Below are 22,688 nucleotides of genomic sequence, written 5' to 3'. Positions count from 1 at the left end.
TCTAATCACCGACCCATTGAGGCACATGTGTTCAAAGAAAATGCAAGAAATTGGGCATCAAACGATAACGTTAAAATAGTGTTATATTTTCGACAAAGTCGTCACATTTTATTCTTTCCTTCAACAAATCTATCAATTAAGAAGCAACACTACAGCTAGGCCCTTAATTTAGTATTCCAAATCCATACTTCAGCTTCTTCATTTTTGGCTTGCAATGAATACCAATTTCTTTCTTGCCACTTCAGGCAGCACCATGCATCCACTTGATTCTCTCCCTCCTTGGTTCCTTGTTGCACATCTTTTCACACCACTAACTGCAGGAAGTCAAAGACTTCTCTTACTTCTTTCTTCATCCTATCAATGTTCTATGCCATTATCTTGCAAGTTGCTTTTGGGAGATTAGAATAATCAAAAATCTGTCAGTTGATGTTATGCTATTCCAGTTGCCGTGTCTCTTCAATCTCATTACTTTCTTAATCAGTGACTCAATAATTCATATCTGATAATCATTACATATCATATAAGTCACAACAATAAGTTACACCAATAAGTTACAATATATTGATCTATTGCAAAATATGAAAGAAGGATAGAACAACATGCCTTATAAGCTTCGGTCATTATGCACATATTGTATCATAGTAGTCATGGAAAAAAAATGTTTGATAACAGAACAGTGAGGTGGCTACACTATAAGATAGAGCATGTGTGCATCGTTTTTGTTTAAACGAAACAAGCATACATAAGAAGAGAAGACACTTCTCTATTGAATTATAATTCCAGAATGTAATGCAACCATGTTCTTGACAACGTCTCCGTCCATCTTCTTGATGGTGTTCGACTCGTCCCCTTTTTTTGAACCATGTCTGCTGCATATCTGCATATAAAAGATAGAGAAAAATCAAAGTAATAATTCACAATGAATCGCCGATCCGGCCAACGGCTGTGTGAGACAATAGTACAAACAAAGGTCAGGTTGGTTGATAAGTGTGATTGTTAGATGTGGACTGGAATTCACTCATCTCGGTACCTCTGAGACCCTGGAGGCACAAATTCTTTTCGGACGCTCTATCTGGAAAAGATACCCGAAGCAGACATCACCGAATAGCTCCAAGCTAGCGCACTCGATCCACATACTCTACCGCCATGATACCCAATCCAAGTAGACGAAAAACCTACAACACAACAAAATTAGCTTTTCTTTTCAATGTTATATCTAAAGAAGGTACATGAAGAACTTTAACTAAGCAGATCATACGACCAACAGTGGAATGAGCGTAATGATAGGGTCTTCCGCAACAAAAGTGCTCCATTTGATGTAGTTTTTGATAGAGTTAAGAGAGAGGCTAGGCTTTGGGTTATTGCAGGCGCCAAAAGGTTAGGCGGAATGATGCCGGGAGAGTAATCTCTTGTAATTCATTTGCATGTACTTTCATGTTAAACTTCTTCACTTAATCAATAGATTGGGGCAAAGCTTTTGCCTCCGTTTCAAAAAAAAAAACATTAGATCTACACCTGCTATGTTTCACAAAAGTAAGCAATTTACATTTTTCCTTGTGGCATGTTCCCTACAAAGAAACAGTAACTTGGGGTGCACAAGATATTCCCTATATGTTTTAAGCATGGATTCGGATTCAACTAATGTTAATTTTACATTGTGGACATCGCAGAAACGAGCAAGAAAACTAAGAAGTCAGTATCAATACCTCAGCAAATCATGATTACCAGAGATGCAGCTTGCACCAATATTGACATTACACCTAATAAGCAGATGAATCATCATGCAGCAACTGATGCAATCTTAATTTTGAACACAAATAAATTTCTGATGCTCATGTCTACATGTGGTAAATGCAAGAGAAACATTAGCTTCATAAAACCCCTTATACAGTTGTACAAGGTATCTAGAGAATAGAATAGAACTTATCCACGGTATCTTAACACAACTATCATCCATTGGAGGATTTTTTGTAGAAGTGCAACCAGGAACCATTCCAACACCTTGCCACTAACATAGACACAAGCTCCGAATTTAAGATGTGACATAAATGCAGTCACCAAAACAGCCAGCCAGGATAATGTACCCTGGGGAACAGGGTACATCCTGCAGGTCTAAACAAGAATCGTAAGGAAACATCCAAGAATTTTTTGTTGTCTTCTCCACTAAAAACATATATTACTTCATGAGTCATTCAAGTGCCATGTGTCTCTATACATGTAATCAGCATTCTAAAATATAAACCATGTACTGTGATTGTTCCAACACAAAACATGTACCGTGATGCAATTATACAAGTCGTTATTGAGCTGCAGATCAAAGAATATAATCTTTTATGACAATTAACTCCACATATATTCTTTGTGAAATGAAGGGAGCTGGTTGAGATGGCAAACGTCAAAATCATAAATCACGAATAAACAAAAAATGGAAATCCTCATTAATAGAACCCATGAAAACAGAGAATGTTCAGTACAAGCACAATCTATGTTGCCCAATTCAGCTATACGTATGCTATAAAGGAAAGCAGATAGATTAAGACCAGACATGGTATTTCTACATTGCTACTGAATTTCCTGTGCAAGACCATTTTCACATTCCAAAATTCTAAACTACTTAGCTGCAAATCCAATGAGTGTTTTAAAAACTGAAATAGTTTTGCATCTACACAACACAGTGAAGCAAGACAATGAGCTAAATTAGTGCATCCAGCACATTTATGACTCACTCTACACTCTAGGCTTTACGTAGCATCACAGTAATCTCAGGTCACTCATGAGAAATCAAACAACGTGAAAATAAGATGTGCATATGGTGAATGGAGGAATTAAGCCATAATAGATTACTGACATGGAGAAATTCGTCGCACCGTGCTGCAAAACCAAAATAGAAAATTCGTCGCACCATGCTGCAAAACCAGGAAAGAAAATTCAAACCCCCTCTTTCCCAAAGCCTCTTCCCTGGAAATTTCTAAAACACAAGAGCACCACATATCATGTCATGCTGAGCACCTCCGCCCTATTATGGTACTCATATCACAACATAAAATAAAATACAAAATATAGATAGCGACATAATAGGCCAGCAGTTTCCTGTGCTGACATAAACTAAATGCAGAAAATAGAAAGGCAAATTAACTCAAAGTAGAAAATGAATCTTAGTTTGAGCAAGACAATAGATATTACAGACCGAGATTAATTTATCAATAGACATAAAGAGAGGTGAGATGGGGATAGTGAGTAAACATGTAATACTACACCCAGAATTAGCAAAGGAAATCACAAAGTGCGAGTATGAATCTGTAGTTCTTGACAGATCTCTAGTAAGGTTTAAAGATGAACGAAAATCATCCTATTTCTCATGAAGGATAGAATGGAAAGAGGAGCATATGTACTATATATACTGTATATTTAGAACTGTACATATATTCATATTAATAAGTTGTATTGTATGCTCACGCTTGAGTAAAACTATGAAAGATAAGTCAAGAACCTCTGTATTATTTTCCCCCTTTACTGGTCATTGCTGGAGAATTGCAGTCCTGTGATGTTGAGTCAAACATGGTGCTGCATTATAAGCTTGTGTCAACCTGGGTTCCTGCATTCTAAAGTAATGATTAATCCAATTGAGAAATAGGATGATTAGGACAACAGATTTGTCCAAGCACAGTATGTGACCCACATTCAGTGTCTCCTATAATTAGATCCACATTGTAGAGGTTGGAAAATACCATCACCAGCATCAACGAATAGGCCTGCAAAAGTAAGTAATAAAATTAGGTAATGCATATAAGGCTACAACAGAAATGGACTTGTAAACTCTTAAAACAGCAATGAAGAGCTTAGGATTGCTGCAGACAAGGAAAATCACCTGTTCAAGAACATTGACCTTTTAAGAACTTTTCAAACTCCATGGTTTCATTCTTCTAGTATGATGCAACCAAGTTTGCCATTGCGATGATTGCAGGATCATTTTGGTACCTGCGGGCATTAAAGGAGTTTCAGAGAGGGATAATTTACGTTCCTTTGGATTTACAGTTTTACCACATATAGGTAAACTGATATTACAAGAACTCTATTTTTCTTAAGAACACTCTGTTTTCACCTGCAAACGGGACGTTATTCATGGACTTCATCTCATATATTGTCCTACCACAATGCCATTTGAACCAAAAGTCCATGTACAATGGAAACAACTTCTAATGTTCAGGTTTCAACCAACGGCGTGAATCAAGTACCTTTGGTTCATGTCATCAACACCACTATTCTAATATACTTCAAGGTATAATTTTCAGCATACATGTCTCTTCTATCATGTCGCTCTGAATGTCTTTACACAAACAGATAATTCATCCGAACTGTATATATTTGATTACCATATGGAGTTTTCTTTTTGACGCCCACCGCAACGCACACGGAACTATTGCCATGAACAAACACCATGAGTAATATGACCTTAAACATATTTCTGGACATGAAGAATTGTAGATTGAGATAACAACCTCGTCAGAATTGGGTGGTGAAAAATTAGCAACGTATCCTTCAAATTTTGATTCGAACGGCGTAAAAAACTTTTATCATAGCATATGAATTGAGTTGATGGAAACAATAGATCAGAATATTTCCAATTAATCCAGAACCAACTTCTAGAAGATAAATATGACATGTAAATCGGTAGGATAGAAAGTGCCTATAGTCAGATCTAAGAGTCAAAATCACTGGCTATAAGCATAATACTGAAAGCCCAATTTGGGAACACTTTACATCAAATTAATCAGCTCAGAAATATGGCAGCCATTGCGGTCAGTAAATTGACCTAAAATATTGTTGATTCATTGCTTGTATTGCAGCAGAGTATTACCTGACGAGGTTCCCTTGGTGGCAGCCGGGAGGAGGAGGCAGAGATCGCTGGGCGAAAGCTTCAGCAGCAGCAGGCTGCGCCAACAAGAGACGGAGGTGCTGCGGCGAGAAGGTGGCGGAGGAGAGCCAGGCCTACACAGTGTATTCCGGCACTCAGCGCAGCGGAGCAGCTAGGTGGCGGCGCGGGGGAAGGAGGGGAGCACACGGAAGAGGCCGATGGGTAGGGGAGGTCGGACGCGAGTCGGACGAGGAAGATCGCGGATGGGATGACCTAGAGCTCCGGGTAGGGAGGTTTGGGGCCTCCGTGGTCTAATTCCACCGGCCAGATGTGGTGGAGATCGACGGGGTTGCGGCTAGAGGCGAGCGAGTGGAGGTAGGACGCCATGTAGAAGAGGGCGAGAGGGACAAATCACCGTTTTCCTTCGCCAGAAGACCCGCGTTGGCCTTCGTTGTCGATGGATCGAGCACCCATGCTCAAAGATCTTGAGGGGCAGAGGAGGCCGAGCTACGTATTGTGGGCGGCGTCGTCCTGCGCTGTGACGACCAGCGTCCGCGCTGGAGGTGAGGGGCGTCGGCGATGATCGAGATGGGGATGGTGGGCGGCATCGGCATCGGGGACGTTGGGCGGCGTATTTTCGGAAATGGCGGCGATCATGGCGCAGCAAGGGGATCCCGCTTTTGAGGTCAACGACCATCAACAAGGTGGAGCAAGGGAGCGGCGGCGGAACCATAGCCGGCGCTTGCGGGCGAGAGAGGGAGAGAAGGTGGGGGAGCGGCGCACAGGAGATGGAGGAAATCGACTCGGGGAGAGAATGGTGGGATTTGGCCCACTTGTCGGCGCGTTTGGGAGAGGTGGAGAGTAAAAGGACGACGAAAGTAGGGGGAGAAGGGGGAACACGTTCCTTCTTTTTAAGTAGTAGAGAAAATAGTAGTATCAATTTTTCAGTTGACACGGCAAGTCTAGGTCACGTAAAAGTGTATTTGAAAAAAAAAACCATGAAAACCAGAGTCACGTTTCTATACGAGTAGAGGATTTTTTTTCCTTGACCATAAGAGTCTTAGTTCATCACGTCTAGGTGAGATCTACATTAAACGCATACATGTACGTGCCTGTTTACGTATCCTAGCACGTTTAGGTAAGATTTAAAAAAAAAGTTTAGGTGAGGTATCTATGTACTGTATTGTGTTAGCGCTGGACGTGTTGTATGTGTAACTTTTCTTAAACCACATGTGCATGCTCGCGGGAGCTGAGCAAGAGTGACGACGAGGAGAACGCGTTGTGTCGGCTTATGCTGTCGTCCTTCCGTCGAGTCGGGTAGCTCAGAAGATGACATTAGAAATTATGCTAAATAGTGTGAATTAATTTATACTACATGAATTAATTATATTTAAGCAATCGGAAGAAAAAAATATTACCCCTCTCCCTTGAGAAAAATGTAGCAAATTTATCTAAATTCAGATGTATCTATAAAAGCAAATAAGGGGTTTTAAATAGAGACACGAGGTTAATTCACATCATCCATTAGTCATTGGATCTATAGTTTGTAACTATTATTTAATAAGAAATAAATATTTACATAAACGTGCACATGTATGACTTGGACGTGAATTTGACACATACTTTTTTGACAAAATATGCAGACCTCTATGGTTAGATATGTAACTTATTTTTTTGGAGCAACCGGCGGGAGTACTGCCTTTTCATTAAGCAAGGGAAAAAACCGACCAAACTGTACATGAGAGGGCATATTTAGCTTAAGGTGGGAATATGCCCCAGAAAACCACGCAAAGAAAAAAAGAAGAAAAAAAAAGAGGGGAAAAACGGTCAGTCAGGTTCGGCCGGTATGGCCGGCCCGAAGCCGTTGATGGCACGATCCCTCTGGAGGACGTCTTCCTTTGCGATATCGGCGACCTCCAGATAGGTAAGGCGGCGCCCAATGAAAATGCGTCTATTTCGTCCCTTCCAAGCATTCCAAAGAACATATAGGAACCGGCCGTTGATGCGTTTTTGTTCCTTTGTAGCCTTTCCAGAGATCAAGTCATCCCACCACTCAGTGATGGATTGGTGGACGTGGCGATTATCAGGGCTGTCATCATTGTCCCAGGTCTTCATCCGGTTCCAAATGGATATAGTGAAGGGGCAATCTTTGCATAGGTGGTTGGCCGTCTCGGGCGCATGTAGACATAGAGGACATAGAGGTTCATGTGGCCAGCCCCTAATGGCGAGCATATCAGCAGTTAGCAGCTTTCCGTGCAGGGCAAGCCATCCAAAAAGCTTACACTTCGGTTCGGCGTGAGCAGCCCAAATCTTTGTTGCTAGAAATCTAGCCTGACCACCGAAGAACTGTGCCTTGTAAGCAGAGCTAGCACTGTAAGTCGAGTCGGTAGTGAGAGTCCATATAATGGATATGTAACTTACGGCTGTGATTTTATAACAAAAATAGTACTATCAATTTTTTTCACTTGACACGGGATCTAAGTTACGTAAAAGTGTAGTTTAGGGGAAAAAACATGAAAACCAGTCTCTTTTCCATACGAGTAGAGGATTTTTTTCCTTGATGTAAAAGTCGGCCTATTTGATCACCTCTAAGTGAGATTTACATTGAGACATACATATACGCGCATGTTTGCCTATCCTGTCACGTTTAGGCCAAGCTTTTTTAAAAGGTTTAGGTGAGGTATCTATGTAGTGTGCTAGCGCGTATATGTTTAATTTTTTTGAAACCACACATGCATGCTAGCGGGAGCTAAGCAAGAGTGACGGCGAGGAGGACGTGTTGTGCCGGTTTATGCTGTCATACTGCCATCGAGTCGGGTAGCCTAGAAGACGGAAGTGGAAATTATGCTAAATAGTGTGAAGTTATTTATACTATACATGAAATGAGTATATTTAAGCACTCAGTAGAAAAAAATATTACCCCTCCCTCTAGAGAAAGATGTAGCAAATTTGTCTAAATTCCGATGTATCTTTACACTTACACTAAATTGTGTATAGATACATCTAAATTTAGAAAAAATGGAACAATTTTTATCAGACGGAAGTAGTACAATGAAGAGCACATGTATGCATGATATACAAAAATAAGATTTTATATCCATAAATATTACGGATCTTGCTTCATAATTAGCTCGAAGGTTGGATAAAGTCTTTCTCCACAACTTCAGTTGCAGGTAATACCGTCCGTCATTGCCCTATCACACACTCATGGTGACCACATGCTAACATGTGTTCGTCACACATACATGCCATTGGGTGTAATTGGTTCCTAACGGTGAATATGCTCCATTTTAGACAAATTATATTTAATAGAGTCAATTTTTCGAAGAAGCATGGTAGAAAAAATCTCTATATATGATTAAAAATACAATATTATATGATTTTGGATTTATAGCTCACCACCATGTTTGACTACATTTATTTACAAAAAAATTCAATTGGTAATTTCAAGATAGACATGTCCCACTTCTCAGCGGGTGACATAAATTTATGGTTATACTGATTCGGACTACAAGTGAGAACATACGACGCGGTAAAATAAACAACAATTATAATTGTATTGCTAATTTATTTTTATTTTAATATGGAGTATTTTTGCATGAACTTAAGTGGTTTTATCAAAATTTTCACATTGGCGTAAGGATAGTGAATCAGGACAAAATTGCTTCATCTACCAAGTTAGTTATAGAAAGATCATGTTAACAACTTATTTGGAATCGAACTCAGAACTCAGTGATACATAAGTAATCCACTAGCATAGTTGGACTAAACAGAAACGATGATAAGAACAATATGTACATGGAGGTGGTTCGCCGGTCTATTATTAAAGAGAACAATGATGCAAGTGTAGGAGTAGCAATAATAATATGTTGGATTATCACGATAAAAATTTACTAACGCAAGGTTACACCTTTGATATCGAGTCAAAAAATAGTGGACTTTTAATTACCAAAGAACAAAATAGACAATCATTTTGATTTGTGAAGAATATTTACTATGACACCATAAATTTATACCATCAAGAGTTTTAACCTGTTAACGGTGATGCATGCCCTCGCATTTGCGAGGGCCACCTTGCTAGTTCCATAAAAGCAATATGCTTACACACGGTTGACATTTCTCACTCACAACTCATTGTCCTGTTACACGGGTGCAGTGTGAATATCACTTACCCAAGATACCATGTTCACCAGTGATGTTGATCTTGCTGGGGCTGGAGCCACTGGCATGATCACGTCATGGTTTGGAGGTGGTGGTAACAGTTTAAAGAGTTTAGCCAACGTATCTGGATAAGACAATTTGATCATATAGGACTCCTGCTACAAAAAAAACACCAAATGCGATTGCAAAAACGACCTTAGTGCCAATACCTTTTGTGGAGATAATGGTGGCTTGACCTGCTTCTGTTGAACTGCAATGGTTTACAATCATAGGACCACACAATGTTGGGTTTCCATCAAAGCTAGAATCAGGAAACGTGCTAAGCTGGCCCACAGTTGGCATCGGTCCTTCGAGATCATTATTGGAAACATTAAATTTTGACAAGAAGTGCAGATTATTCAGTGCAGCTGGAATTGTACCAGTGAGACGATTGTTCGACAAGTCAAGTACTTGCAGATTCTTTAGGGTGAAGAGCGATTGGGGGATCTCTCCAGATAATTTGTTGGAGCTCAAATTTAGTGAAAAGAGTGCTTGCAACTTACCGAGTTCTTCAGGGATAGAACCAGCAAAGTTATTCATACCCAGATTCAACATTTTTGGAAAAGCGCCAAGTCTGAGGTACTGGAGCGATGAAATCTTATCATAAACAGACAGCTCGAAGACGTTTGGGGCAATGTTGTTGTCTGATCTTAGCATTGGCATGTCCATTAAGGCTGATGGAATTTTCCCCGTAAGGCTGTTGTTTGATATGTCTAGACAGAAGAGGAAGTTTAGGCTACTGATCCAGTCAGGTATTGTTTCAGTGAGTTGATTGTTGAGTAAAAATAACATTCTCAAATTTGTGAGCTTTGATAACCAGTGAGGTATGTTTCCAGACAATGAACAATCATTTAATCCCAGAACCTGAAGATTCTCAAAACCATCAATAGTGTAATCATTTGGCATTGTCTCATGCATGAAGTTGAAACCAAGAAAAAGGGTTTTGAGGCTTTTGGAAGTCCCAAGGATCTGAAGAGTTCGTGTGATATTTGTAAGAGAATTGCGAACAAGTGATAGGAATGATAGAGACTTCAGATTGCCTATTCTTTCTGACAACTGGCCATAGAAATTGTTCTGAGACAGCCTTAGTGCAGTCAGCCTGCTGCAGGAGTATATGCTTTCTGGAATTATTCCAGTGAAGTTGTTGTACAGAAGATCTAAATATTTTAGATTGGGCAGGTTTGCAAAGTTGACCTTGGTAAGTTCCCCACTGAATTGATTGCTCATGAGGTCAATTCTTACGAGATTTGTGCAGTTGCTCAGAGCGGATGGCAGCTCTCCTGACATGTAGTTGAGTTCCGGATGTAGCTCCTCCAATCTCTTCAGCTCACCTATAGAATGTGGAATGTTGCCGCTCAGCTCATTCACTCCAAGATCAAGGGTGACCAGATTAGTGAGATTTATGATTCCATTCAGTGCTCCTTCTAACCAATTGCTAGGTAACGAGAGGTGCTCTAGTGAGTTAACCTTGAAGAATTCATCTGGAAGTGTCCCACTGAGGTTGTTGTAGCCAGCGTTGAGCAATTTCAGCACAGAGCAATTACTGAGCTCTGGTGGGATGTTCCCACTGAACTGGTTAAAACTGAGTTCGAGCACAGCAAAAGATGGCGCGCTAGCACAGGGTGTAGTTGGTATCTCCCCAGTAAAACTGTTGGTGCTGGCATTCAGCGTGACCAGACTCTTCATCACCTCCCATGTCGTTAGTGGAAACCTTCCTGTGAACAAGTTGCTCGAGATGTTAAGTACCTGCAGAGGCTGGACGGGTGCTGAAGATGGCAGCTCACTCAGGCTTCCTGTGAGGCGGTTGAAGCTGACGTCAAGGACAATGATGCTGCTGGACTGCATTAACTCAAGTGGTAAGCTACCAGACAGCGAGTTGCAGGACAGATCGAATCGCAACAGGCCAGTGAGGTTGCCAATGAATGGCGAGATGGATCCTTCAAGACCTCGAGAAGCCAGCAAAATATCCGTGACCGTCCTATTGGGACTGCTGCAGGTGATCCCTTCCCACGCGCAGCAGTCCTTGTCGCTCCGCCATGATGCCATGAGGCCTCCATCCCGTGAGAACCCAGCAAGGAGCTGGAGAAGAGAGATCTTATCCTGCTCCATGCAGGAGTTGGTGTGAGACGCCAATGAGACTAGTAGCGCAAGAGCTAACCCAAAGAAAGGTATGGGAATTCGGTTCATGTGTGAGCGATTGAGGATCTGCATGGTTTTCTCGACAAACAAACTGGAAACTAGAGGCTTAAGCTTTTGTCTGCAAAGATGGAGTTGTTAGATGTATATATCTGTATATTGTAGTTTCTCCCTATGTTAGGAGGCTTTCTGCATATGTGCACCTGTATATGTACTATATATTGTGGCCTTTGGCCCCCTGGTAATACCACAAGTATATTGCTCTAACATGGTATCAGAGCCGAAATTGGTTCTCTAAATTTTCCGGCCGACGCTGCTTGTCCGTCGCCGTTCGTCTCTCCGTCGCCCGTCTACTTCTCGTCTTGGATCGATCTCCATGCGCCTGCTCTGCCCCCGATCAAATCGAGGTGAGCCCCGCTCCCGATCTCCTTCGGCGCGCCAGGATCTCCGGCCCTCCACTTCCCGCGCCGCCCCGCTCCTGCAAGGTTCCGTCCCCAGGCGCTCTGCCACCTCCAGGCGCTCTGCCGACGAAGCTCCTCCAGGCGCCCGCCTCCCGATCTCCTCCAGGCGCTCTGCCGACGAAGCTCCTCCAGGCGCCCGCCTCCCGATCTCCCACGAAGCTCCGGCCCTCCACTTCCCGCCATCCTCCAGGCGCCCGCCTCCCGATCTCCTGTGCAGCAGCAGCCAGCGGGCCGCCGCGCGAGCCCCAACCCGCCCGCTCTGCTCTCTATCTCCAGCTTCGCTCCGATCCGTTTTCTGTCTCCTGCAGTTGACTTGCTCTAAAAAAAAGCAAAAAAAAAAAAAAAAAGCAAAAAAAAAAAATAATGTCGTCGGCTGTTGTTACCCGATGTCTTCTTCCGCTGATCCCGCTTTATCTTTGGGCCTTCCTTCGGTACTTGGTATTTGTCCGCTGCCTCCGTGTATGACAGTCTGCCGCTCTACATCGACTTTCACGGCTTTTTCACGCGGCTCTGCCCGTGCTTCGCCGACTTCGTCTACGTCGGCCCGCCGCTCTACATCGACTTTTGCGGCCTCTTCCCGCGGTTATGGCCGCGCTTCGTCGACTCCGTCTACGTCGGCCTACCGCTCTACATCGACTTTTGCGGCCTCTTCATGTGGTTATGACCGCATTTTGCCGACTCTGTCTTCATCGGCGTGTTGCTCTCCGTCGCCCCCTTTGGTGGCCTCTGTGTGTGTGGGTGATAGCTCCTTGTTGGCACCTGATTGTACGTCGACCTCTCCAGTCGCGCCCCTCTCTGCGCATGAGATAGCGCAACTTCACTGCCTGCTTGATGCTTGGGATTCCAGTTTACGTCAGCAGCCTCGCGGTCCGAGTCTCCGCCCTCGTCCTCATTGCACCTATTGTGGCAAGGTTGGCCACACTTCCTCCACCTCGCCGGACGCGGGATCCCGGCTTACGTCGCGCAGTTCCAGGATCGTCGCCAGGCTGGCTCTTCAGGATCTTCTGCAGTTGCACTCTCTGATCAGGACATTCTCAGGGGTCGTCGTGGTCTGCTCGCTACTATAGACTCTTCCTCGCCGAGCGCTGCTGGTTCTGTGACTGGCTCTTCTGGCACTGTGCGACCACCACTTTCTACACAGTCAGGTATGTCCCCGTGGTATCTGGATTCTGGTGCTTCCTTTCATATGACCTCTGAGTCTTCTATTCTGTTTGCTCTTCGGTCTCTTATTTCTCCTGTCCGTGTTGTCACGGCTGATGGTACCTCTATTCCTGTTTCTAGTACAGGCACCCTTTCTACTCCCTCTTTCTCTGTCCCTGATGTTTCTCATGTTCCTCGCCTTCAGATGAACCTTTTCTCTGCTAGCCAGCTCACTGATTCTGGTTGTCGCGTCATTCTTGACGCTGAGTCTTGTGCGGTTCAGGATCGTCGCACATAAGCCCTAGTTGGAGCTGGCCCTCGTAGCCGTAAGTCTCCGGGGCTTTGGGAGTTAGACTGGCTTCGTGTTCCTTCCGCTGACACTCCATCTGCCAGTTCTCCTCCGGTTGTTGCCTCTGTCACCGGCTCTTTTCAGCAGTAGCATCATCGTCTTGGTCACCTTTGTGACTCTCGCCTCGTCGTCTTTGGTTCATCGTGGCCTTCTGGGGTCTGTCTCTGGAGATGGGTCGTTACACTGTCAGGGTTGTAGGTTAGGCAAATAGATTCAGCTTCCCTATCCTACTAGTGTGTCTGTCTCTCAGTGACCGTTCGATTTAGTCCATTCAGATGTTTGGGGTCCGGCTCCCTTCGCTTCGAAAGGGGCCACCGATACTATATCTTATTCATTGATGATTTTTCATGGTACACCTGGGTGTTTTTCATGCGCTCTCGCAGTGAGGTGCTCTCTATTTATCAGCGTTTTGCGGCCATGGTCCGCAATCAGTATTCCTCACCCATTCGCGTGTTCCGTGCTGATTCTGCTGGTGAGTATATCTCCCAGCACCTTCGTGGTGTCCTTGCTGAGGAGGGCACCCTCGCTCAGTTTTCTTGTCCCGGCGCGCATGCTCAAAATGGTGTCGCCGAGCGTAAGCATCGTCATCTTCTTGAGACCACCCGTGCTATGATGATTGCTTCATTTCTGGGCTGAGGCTGTCGCTACGTCGGCCCACCTCATTAACATTCAGCCTTCCGCTGCTCTACAGGGTGGCATTCCTCTCGAGCGTCTCTCTGGTGTTTCTCCAGACTACTCGACTCTCCGTTCATTTGGTTGTGTTTGCTATGTTCTTCTCCCTCCTCGCGAACGCACCAAACTGACCGCTCAGTCTGTTGAGTGTGTTTTTCTCGGATACAGTGATGAGCATAAGGGCTATCGCTGTTGGGACCCTGTTGGTCGTCGGATGCGCATCTCTCGTGACGTCACGTTTGATGAGACGCGTCCCTTCTATCCTCGCCCCACCTCGGGTACTTACCCCGTGGATGATATCTCTTTTCTTCTTTTTCCGGATGCACCCCCTGCTGTCCCTCCTCCTCTCCCTCCTACTTCTGATGCGCCCCCTTCGGCGCCATCCTCTCGTTCGTCTAGTCCACCTAGTACTCCTCGTTCTCCGGCTTCGGATTCTTCTGATGCTGTCCCTTCTTCTTCTGATGAGTTGTCTTCTGCCGATGAGCTTCCTCCTTCACGGCCTGTTCGTCAGCGTCGTGCTCCAGTTCGTTACTCTCCTAGTCAGTATGGTCTCTCTGTTGTTTCCGAGCCGACTTCTTATCGTGATGCCGAGCGTCATCCTGAATGGCAGCTTGCCATGGCTGAGGAGATCGCTGCACTTGAGCGCACTGGCACTTGGGATCTTGTTTCTCCCCCTTCTGGTGTTCGTCCTATCACGTGTAAGTGGGTTTATAAAATTAAGACTCGCTCTGATGGATCTCTTGAGCGCTATAAAGCGCGTCTTGTGGCTCGTGGCTTTCAGCGAGAGCACGGCCGTGACTATGATGAGACATTTTCCCCGTGGCTCATATGACTACTGTGCGTACCCTTCTTGCCGTTGCTTTCGCTCGCCGCTGGTCCGTCTCCCAGCTTGATGTTCGGAATGCTTTTCTTAATGGCGAGTTGAGTGAGGAGGTTTACATGCAACCTCCTCCTGGGTATTCTGTTCCCGATGGGATGGTTTGTCGTCTTCGACGTTCTCTCTATGGTCTCAAACAGGCCCCTCGTGCCTGGTTTGAGCGCTTCACCTCTGTGGTGACTGCTGCTGGTTTCTCTCCTAGTCTTCACGATCCAGCACTTTTCGTTCACACTTCTCCTCGTGGACGTACTCTTCTTCTTCTCTATGTTGATGACATGATCATTACTGGTGATGATCCTGAGTATATTGCCTTCGTCAAGGCTTGTCTTCGTGATCAGTTTCTTATGACTGATCTTGGTCCTCTTCGCTATTTTCTTGGCATTGAGGTTTCCTCCACTTCTGATGGCTTTTCTATCTCTCAGGAAAAGTACATTCAGGATCTTCTTTCTCGTGCTGCTCTCGGGGATGAGCGCACGGTTGATACTCCTATGGAGCTTAATGTAAAGCTTCGTCCTACTGATGGTGATCCTCTTCCTGATCCCACCCGTTATCGCCATCTTGTTGGGAGTCTTGTTTATCTTGCTGTCACTCGTCCTGATATTTCTTATCCTGTTCATATTCCGAGTCAGTTTGTCTCAGCTCCTACCACTGTTCACTAGAGTCATCTCCTCCGTGTTCTTCGTTATCTTCGTGGCACGATCACTCGTCGCCTTTTCTTTCCCCGTTCCAGCTCTCTCCAGCTCCAGTGCTATTCGGATGCTACGTGGGCGAGTGATCCTACGGATCGTCGTTCACTTTCTGCTTACTGTGTGTTTCTTGGTGGTTCGCTTGTTGCTTGGAAGACGAAGAAACAGGTCGCAGTTTCCCGTTCGAGTGTTGAGGCTGAGTTGCGGGCTATGGCTTTGTTGATTGCTGAGGTGACTTAGTTACGGTGGTTGCTTACAGATTTTGGGGTCTCTGTTACGACACCCACTCCACTTTTGTGACAGTACATGTGCTATCAGTATTGCACGTGATCCGGTCAAGCATGAGCTGACCAAGCATATTGGTGTTGATGCTTTTTATACACGTGCTCAGGTACAGGATGATGTTGTTGCGGTTCATTATGTGCCTTCAGATTTGCAGTTGGCGGATTTCTTTACGAAGGCACAGACTCGAGCGCAACATGATTTCTTACTCTCCAAACTCAGTGTTGTGGATCCACCATGAGTTTGAGGGGGGTGTTAGATGTATATATCTGTATATTGTAGTTTCTCCCTATGTTAGGGGGCTTTCTGCATATGTGCACCTGTACATGTACTATATATTGTGGCCTTTGGCCCCCGGTAATACCACAGGTATATTGCTCTAACAAGAGTGCCGAAATGTGTTATGAAGAAAGACCAAGAGAGGGTTTGATCTGGTCTGTTTGTAGTGATGAAAAATTAAGTTGAGTCAAGGATCACCTGTAAATAAACGAGTCAAGGATTAGCAGCTACCGCATATCTACTGTAATTTATTCGTAAGCCTGACTTCAAAGCACAAATTGGTATGTTTATGCTTAATCTGACCACTTTTCCTAGCAGTCTACTGACATTTGGTGGCAGAAGAGAAAATTCAGCTCGTGAGGAATCCCTTTTTGAAAAGCAGGAAAAGGCATATGTCTACCAATGACTGAATCCCACAGATTCACAAGGTATGATCAGTTAGGCACGTGAGAAGTAGCATCGGTTTGACTACATATAATTATATTTCATCATTTATGCTATTAGGGTTGATACACGTACATGATTTGGAGATGGTGTCATTTTAATGATTGTCAGTATGCACTTCGAGTCTGCGATTCCTTTGCAGTTTGTTCATATTGTAATCCATCACTGTAGAGTGGGTCGTTTTGAAGAAGTTTTTCTTATATCAATGATGGCTAATAGTATTTGTGTTCCGATTGAGAGAAAACAACGATTGACTGGCACGCTGTGAGTATGGCACAGTGAACATGGCGGAACTAATTTTACTGTCTGTCTATGGTTTGCACGCTGCATCTTATTTTTGCATGTTAGCCAAGTTTAATAGCCTGTTGTTATAATTTGGTTCGCCCTTTGATTTATTATATATCAGAACAATTTTCAAATTTGAACACTTTTCAAAATCTGAACATTTTTTAAATCCGAACAAATTTCAAATATGAACAGTTTTAAATCTGAATAATTTTTCAATTGTAACAAATTTAAAATTTGAATGTTTTCCAGATCAGAACAATTTTTAAAATTTCAAATTTAGAAAATTTCAATTTTGAACAGTTTTCGAATATGAACCTTTTCCAAGAAAATAGAGAAAAACCGAAACAGTAGAGGAAAACCAGAGAAAACCGGAGCTGCCGGAAGTCAGCGCACGAAACAAACATAGCGCCGTAGAGGGATAAATGGGCTAGGTGGTCGCTACAGGTGGTGTGCGCGTAGTGCATGCTTCAGGCGTGCTATTGGGGCTCCCGGCCGCCAGGCGGCCGGCACACAGGTGCTCCCTCATCTGGTGGCCGGAGCTCAGGCAGGGGATCGGATCAGGGTGCATTCCCTGACCGATAATGCTTCACACACGACAATTCGTGTCCGATGTGCGTACGATACTCCATTCTCCTACCGCTAACTACTTCTCTTCCCAATGCACAAGTTCAATTCAGGCCCAAACCGCAAAAATACTCTTGGCTCCGAAACATACGCGTATACCAACAACATCTTGAACGACGGTTCCGATAGCGGCTCCGATAGTTTTTTAGGGGTGGACAGCGAAAATGGGCTCACACCGGCGCGCCCCTAATAGCGTCGGCGATTTTTCGAGCCCAATAGAAGCGCCGGCAACCCCGTGTCGACCCCTTGCGCGCCGGCGCCTCGCGGCACAACTGTTTTTGCGGGTGGCGGCGCCTTGTCAGCGAGAGGACGCGAACGCGACGGTTCGCATCGGAAACGACGCGGGAAGGTTGGTCGTCGGCGTTAATGGCCTCCAGCGTGGAAAAACCCAAGCGGCGAAAACGGCGGCGACTGGCCACGCGGCGTCCACCTACCTTACCCACGCGCCTTCAATGCGTGTCCGCCGCCTCCCTTAAAACCCCACCGGCGTGCACTTCTCTTCTTCCTCGTCTTCCAACCCAAGCCGCCGCCGTCCAACCGCCGCGCAAACCTCCCATGCACCCTCCGACGATGGCGCACAACGACGAGGCCGGCGGCAGCGACGGCGTGCTCCGCTCGTTGCAGCTCATCCTCGACGGTCGACAGCCCGATCTAGCAGCGGCGTTTCGAAGATGAGCGCGCCGTTGAGCTCACGCGGGCGTCCGACCGCTCCCGGGCCGCTTCAACACCGTCGGCCGCCATGCCTGGTGGTACGGCCGCGACGTCCGCACCACGCTGCGCCAGTACGGGTTCCGCCAGCGCGCCAGCGGCGACAGGCCACGTGACCCGCTGTACTTCCCGCAGGCGGCGTGCATGGCGCCGGCGGCGCCGACTCCGCAGAGGGCCTCGGAAAGGACCGCGGCATCTGGAAGCTCGCGCACCGGATCATCATCAGCCGTCGCCCGCACGCGCTCGGCCGCACCTCCTTCCGGAGGCGTCGTCATCCGCGATGGGGTGAGGCTCGTGTCCTCTTCTCCGGCCCGTCGGACGACGGGGTTGGGCCACCGCCGCTGCCTCAAGGAGGAGGACGCCGCGGCCTCGCCACCACTTCTGCTGGCGAAGAAGAAGCAATGGTGGGAGATGGAGGCGGAGGCGCAGGCGGCCCTCTATGGCGACGACAACCCGGAGGAGTTCCCCGGCCAGAACTTCATTGTCGATCGTTCCGTCGACGAGGACTACCGGCAGATCGCGATGGATCCGCGGCAGGCGGCGGTGTGGTCCGCCAGGGACGCCCAACAGGCGCGTGCGGACGCCCAATAGCTTCACCTGCTCGGAGTCTAGGAGCTGGAGGCCCGGGTGCTCACGCAGCACCGTGCCCGCGTACGCCGGCGGCTTCACTCGGAACGCTGTGCCATCCAGCTGTATCACCTTCGTGCAGTGGCGGAGCTTCAGCTGGGCAAAATACTCCATCGCCATGAACTTTGGGAGTCTGCCCGGGCTAGCTAGCCCGATTGGCTCCGCCACTGCCTTCGCGCCCTTCCGCCGCCCGCCGATGCTGTTGCCCATTGCTGGCTGCGCTCTCCTTTGTTTGCCCGCCTTCTCCTCGCCTCTGCTCTACCACGGCGGTATGGACGGACGAGCAGCTCGCCGGAGCTTGCCGGCCACAAGGTGTTTGTAGAAATGACAAAGCAAAAGTGTTAAAAAAAACTGTTTGGGACCTCGATTGGGGGACGCCGCTGGGGAGAGACGTCCCCCAAACGCGGCACGAACAAAACACGTCCCCGAAACGTTCAATCCGGCGCCGTTTGGGGGACGGTTTGGGGGACGCGACTGGAGATGCTCTTAAGTTTCAAATCCTATCGGAGCTGGCGCCCCCGGCGCTGGTGTGGGAGCAGCATCTCTAAATAGAGGATGCTCTACCGGCATGCCCATACGGCAGTGCCTGTGCCTATTTGGGGGCCGCTGGTGTCATTTGCATATTTTTTATTTTTATTTAAGTCAGACAAAATCGTATGTTTTCTTGGGAATTTGCACAAGAAAGTATCAAGATAATATGTACATGAAAATATTTATTTTATATTTTAAGTACTTTTAAATAATATTTTTTCAAATTTTAAATAAAGCCTACATCTACTTTTCACTAGCTATTTCTGGAAAGCCTACAGCTATTTGAGATATGTTTACACGCGTGTCAGTCAGTGGACTGGACCAGGTCGTTCCTTCCCGAACCCAAGTCACAGACCAAAGCCAAACCGCTCGTTGCCCGCGTGTGATAAGTTTGGTCGTACAGAAATCGGACGGAATTTGTCGTGTGTATAGCAGCACTCTTCCCTGACATGTGCTCTGATCCCGCAGTTCCCCACGAAGCTGAGGATTCAGAATCTCGAGTGTGCTACGCTGGCCGGTGGACAGATGCTGAAGGCTAGGGCCTAGGGAAGCAAAGACATTGACGCGCATCCCAACATACATCCTGCATTAAAAATTATTTCTGAAAACACTGTGGCGCGTAAATTAGTTACTTCAGCCACCACCTCTCCTTTTATCCCTGAGAATGTTTTTGTGATGGATTTTTGGACGTGTTACATCATATACATTTCATCTTAACTATTCATATACCTGAAATTTAGCATGCCCAGCTTCCTTGTGTTACTGAACAAATAATTGATTAGTTACATATAGTACACAGGGACAAATAGTTAATTTAGCATGCCCAACAATAAAATATGCGTACACACTATTGACGTTGCTCACTCACTGGAGTAATTATTTTCCTGTTACATAGAGTACAAAGTGAATGTAAAGATACCAGGTTTACAGGGATGTTGATCTTGCTAGGGCTGGAGCCACTCACATGGTCTTGCTGAACTGACAACCACTTAAGATCGCGTCATGGTTTGGGGTCGTGATAATAATTACAAGAGTTCAGCCAAAATGTCTGGCCAAGACTATCTGATCGTACATGACCCCTACTATAAAGAAAGCACCAAAGGCGATCGCAATGATGACCTCAGTGTCAATCTCTTTTGTCAAGACAATGGAGACTGGACCTGCTTCTGTTGAACCGCAACGATTTACAATCATAGGGCCACACAGTTTGGGGTTTCCACCATAGCTAGAACCAGGGAACGTGCTGAGCTGCCCCGTGGTTGGAATAGGGCCTTCTAGGTCATTATTGGAAATGCTGAAGTTTGAAAGGAAGTGTAGATTGTTTAGCTCAGCTGGAATTGTACCAGTGAGATGATTGCTGGACAAGTCAAGCACCTGTAGGTTCGTAAGGGTGCAGATCGCTTCTGGGATCTCTCCCGATAATTTGTTGGATCCCAAATAGAGGAAAGTGAGTCCTTTCAACTGACCAATCTTCTCAGGTATATGACCAGTGAAGTTATTGATGCTCAGGTCCAGTGCTTTAGGATATGCGCTGGGCATTAGGTATTGCAAAGATGGACTGAAAGCATAAACAGGCAGCTCAAAGAAGACCTTTGGTGCAGTCTTGTCTGATTTCAGCATTGGCATCTCCATTAAGGCAGCCGGAATTTCCCCTATAAGTTTGTTGTTTGATACATCAAGAAAGAAGAGGACGTTTAGACTGCTAATCCAGTCAGGTATTGTCCCGGTTAGTTGATTGTTGTGTAGAAATAACAATTCTAAACTTGTGAGCTTTGATAACCAGTGAGGTATTTCTCCAGACAATGAACAATCACTTATGGAAAGAACCTTGAGATTCTGAAAACCATCAATGTTGTCATCCTCTGGCATGGTTTCATGCAAGAAGTTAAGCCCGATAAAAAGGGTGGTGAGGCTCTGGGATTTCCCAAGGATCCGAATAGTTCTAGTGATATCTGTAAGGGAGTTGTTAACAAGTGATAAGAATGAGAGGGACTTCAGATTGTCTATTCTTTCTGACAACTGGCCGTGGAAATTGTTGTGAGATAGACGTAGTGCAGTCAGCTTGCTGCAGGAGTATAGGCTATCTGGAATGTTGCCGGTGAAGTGGTTGCGCAGAAGATCTATTTTTTTGAGATTGGATAGGTTGGAGAAGTTGACCTTGGAAAGTTCTCCACTGAACATGTTGGTCTTGAGGTCAACTGTTACAAGATTTGTGCAGTTACTTAGAGCTGTTGGAAGCTCCCCTGACATGTTGTTGTGTCCCAAATGCAGCTCCTCCAATCTCCTCAGGTCACCTATAGACCCTGGAATATTGCCACTGAGAAAGTTTCCTCCAAGATCAAGGATGACCAGATTTGTGAGTTTGCTGATGCCATCGAGAGATCCTTGTAACCAATTGCTAGGTAAAGAGAGGTGCTCTAATGAGGTAACATTGAAAAGGTCCTCTGGAAGAGTCCCACCGAGATTGTTGTGGCCAGCACTGAGCAATTTCAGCACAGTGCAATTACTGAGCCCATGTGGGATGTTTCCACTGAATTGGTTAAAACTGAGTTCAAGGACAGCAAAATATGGCGTGCTAACACAGTTTGCAGTTGGTATCTGGCCAGTAAAACTGTTGGTGCTGGCATTGAGAATAACAAGACTCTTCATCACCTCCCATACAGTGGATGGAAACCTTCCTGTGAACAAGTTGCTTGAGATGTTCAGTACCTGCAGAGGCCGTGTAGTGGCTGAAGATGGTACCTCATGTAGCCCCCCTGTCAGCTGGTTGAAACTGACGTCAAGAACAATGATGCTGCTTGATGAAACCAGTTCCAGCGGCAAGCCACCAGACAGCGAGTTGTGTGACAGATTGAGGCGTGACAGCCCGCTGAGGTTGCCAAGGAATGGCGAGATGGACCCCTCAAGTCCCCGAGAAGGCAGCGAAATATCGGTGACCTTCCAATCTTGGTTGCAGGTGATCCCTTCCCATGTGCAGCAGTTTGTGTCACTCCGCCACGATGACGTGAGGCTGGAGTCCTGCGAAAGCCCAGCAAGGAACTGGAGAAGGGAGCTCTTCTCCTGCTCCGTGCAGGAGCTGATCGGAGAGACCAAAGAGACCAGTAGCACCAGAACCAAGCCAAGGGAAGGCATGTGAAATTTCTTGGTTGTGTGAAAAATAGATTGGCTGCATGGCCTTGTGATGAAACTAGCACGGAAACAAGATCCTTAAATAGTGCCCTACTGGGTAAAGCGTGGATGGTCAAACGAGGAAGAAACTTTTTCTTCTGATTGTGATGCTTGTGTACAACGGAATCAGTGGCTATGGCAGGCTTGCAGTCTTGTTTGAATTTTCCAGTGATGTCGATTTTATGCAATTTAATTTCTTTCCAGTTATCTATCATAGGAGTGCATGTATCCGTCATTGATAATTGTACGCTTCCCCTGTCAAATGGATTGCAGTGAAGAGAAAAACGCTTCGTCCCCCGTCCGTCCCCGCGGGCGGACTCGGGGCGACCTCAGAAACCCTAGCGTCTAGGCCGCCTCTCCT

The 22,688-nt window shown here is 45.8% G+C and overlaps 1 protein-coding gene and 1 pseudogene across 1 annotated transcript; both read right to left on the bottom strand.

Moving 5' to 3' along the window:
• Positions 1-9,127: 9,127 nt before the first annotated feature.
• Positions 9,128-17,922, bottom strand: LOC124689180 (receptor-like protein 2). Its single transcript, XM_047222748.1, has 3 exons — positions 17,844-17,922; positions 11,574-11,970; positions 9,128-11,312 (listed from the first exon to the last, which is right to left on the bottom strand). Exons 1-3 carry the CDS (start codon positions 17,920-17,922, stop codon positions 9,128-9,130), a joined length of 2,661 nt encoding a protein of 886 aa, XP_047078704.1.
• Positions 17,923-19,853: 1,931 nt separating this feature from the next.
• On the bottom strand, positions 19,854-22,331 carry LOC124691244 (annotated as a pseudogene).
• Between the last annotated feature and the right edge of the window lie 357 nt (positions 22,332-22,688).

The sequence above is a fragment of the Lolium rigidum genome, chromosome 2, assembly GCF_022539505.1.
Source record: "Lolium rigidum isolate FL_2022 chromosome 2, APGP_CSIRO_Lrig_0.1, whole genome shotgun sequence".
NCBI lineage: Eukaryota > Viridiplantae > Streptophyta > Magnoliopsida > Poales > Poaceae > Lolium > Lolium rigidum.
The sequence above is the reverse complement of the archived record's forward strand: the minus strand, read 5'-3'. Positions and strand labels throughout refer to the sequence as shown.

What these genes read in the sequence shown, in the direction of transcription:
- LOC124689180 (XM_047222748.1), bottom strand. Translation starts at nt 17,922, where the DNA reads ATGAGCTGCAACGAGCGGAGCACGCCGTCGCTGCCGCCGGCCTCGTCG. An exon ending in CGTCGGAGGGTGCATGGGAG is followed by an intron (nt 11,971 to 17,843) that starts GTTTGCGCGGCG and finishes GCTTTTTTTTAG; the next exon opens with AGCAAGTCAACTGCAGGAGA. An exon ending in TTTGATCGGGGGCAGAGCAG is followed by an intron (nt 11,313 to 11,573) that starts GCGCATGGAGAT and finishes CCATCTTTGCAG; the next exon opens with ACAAAAGCTTAAGCCTCTAG.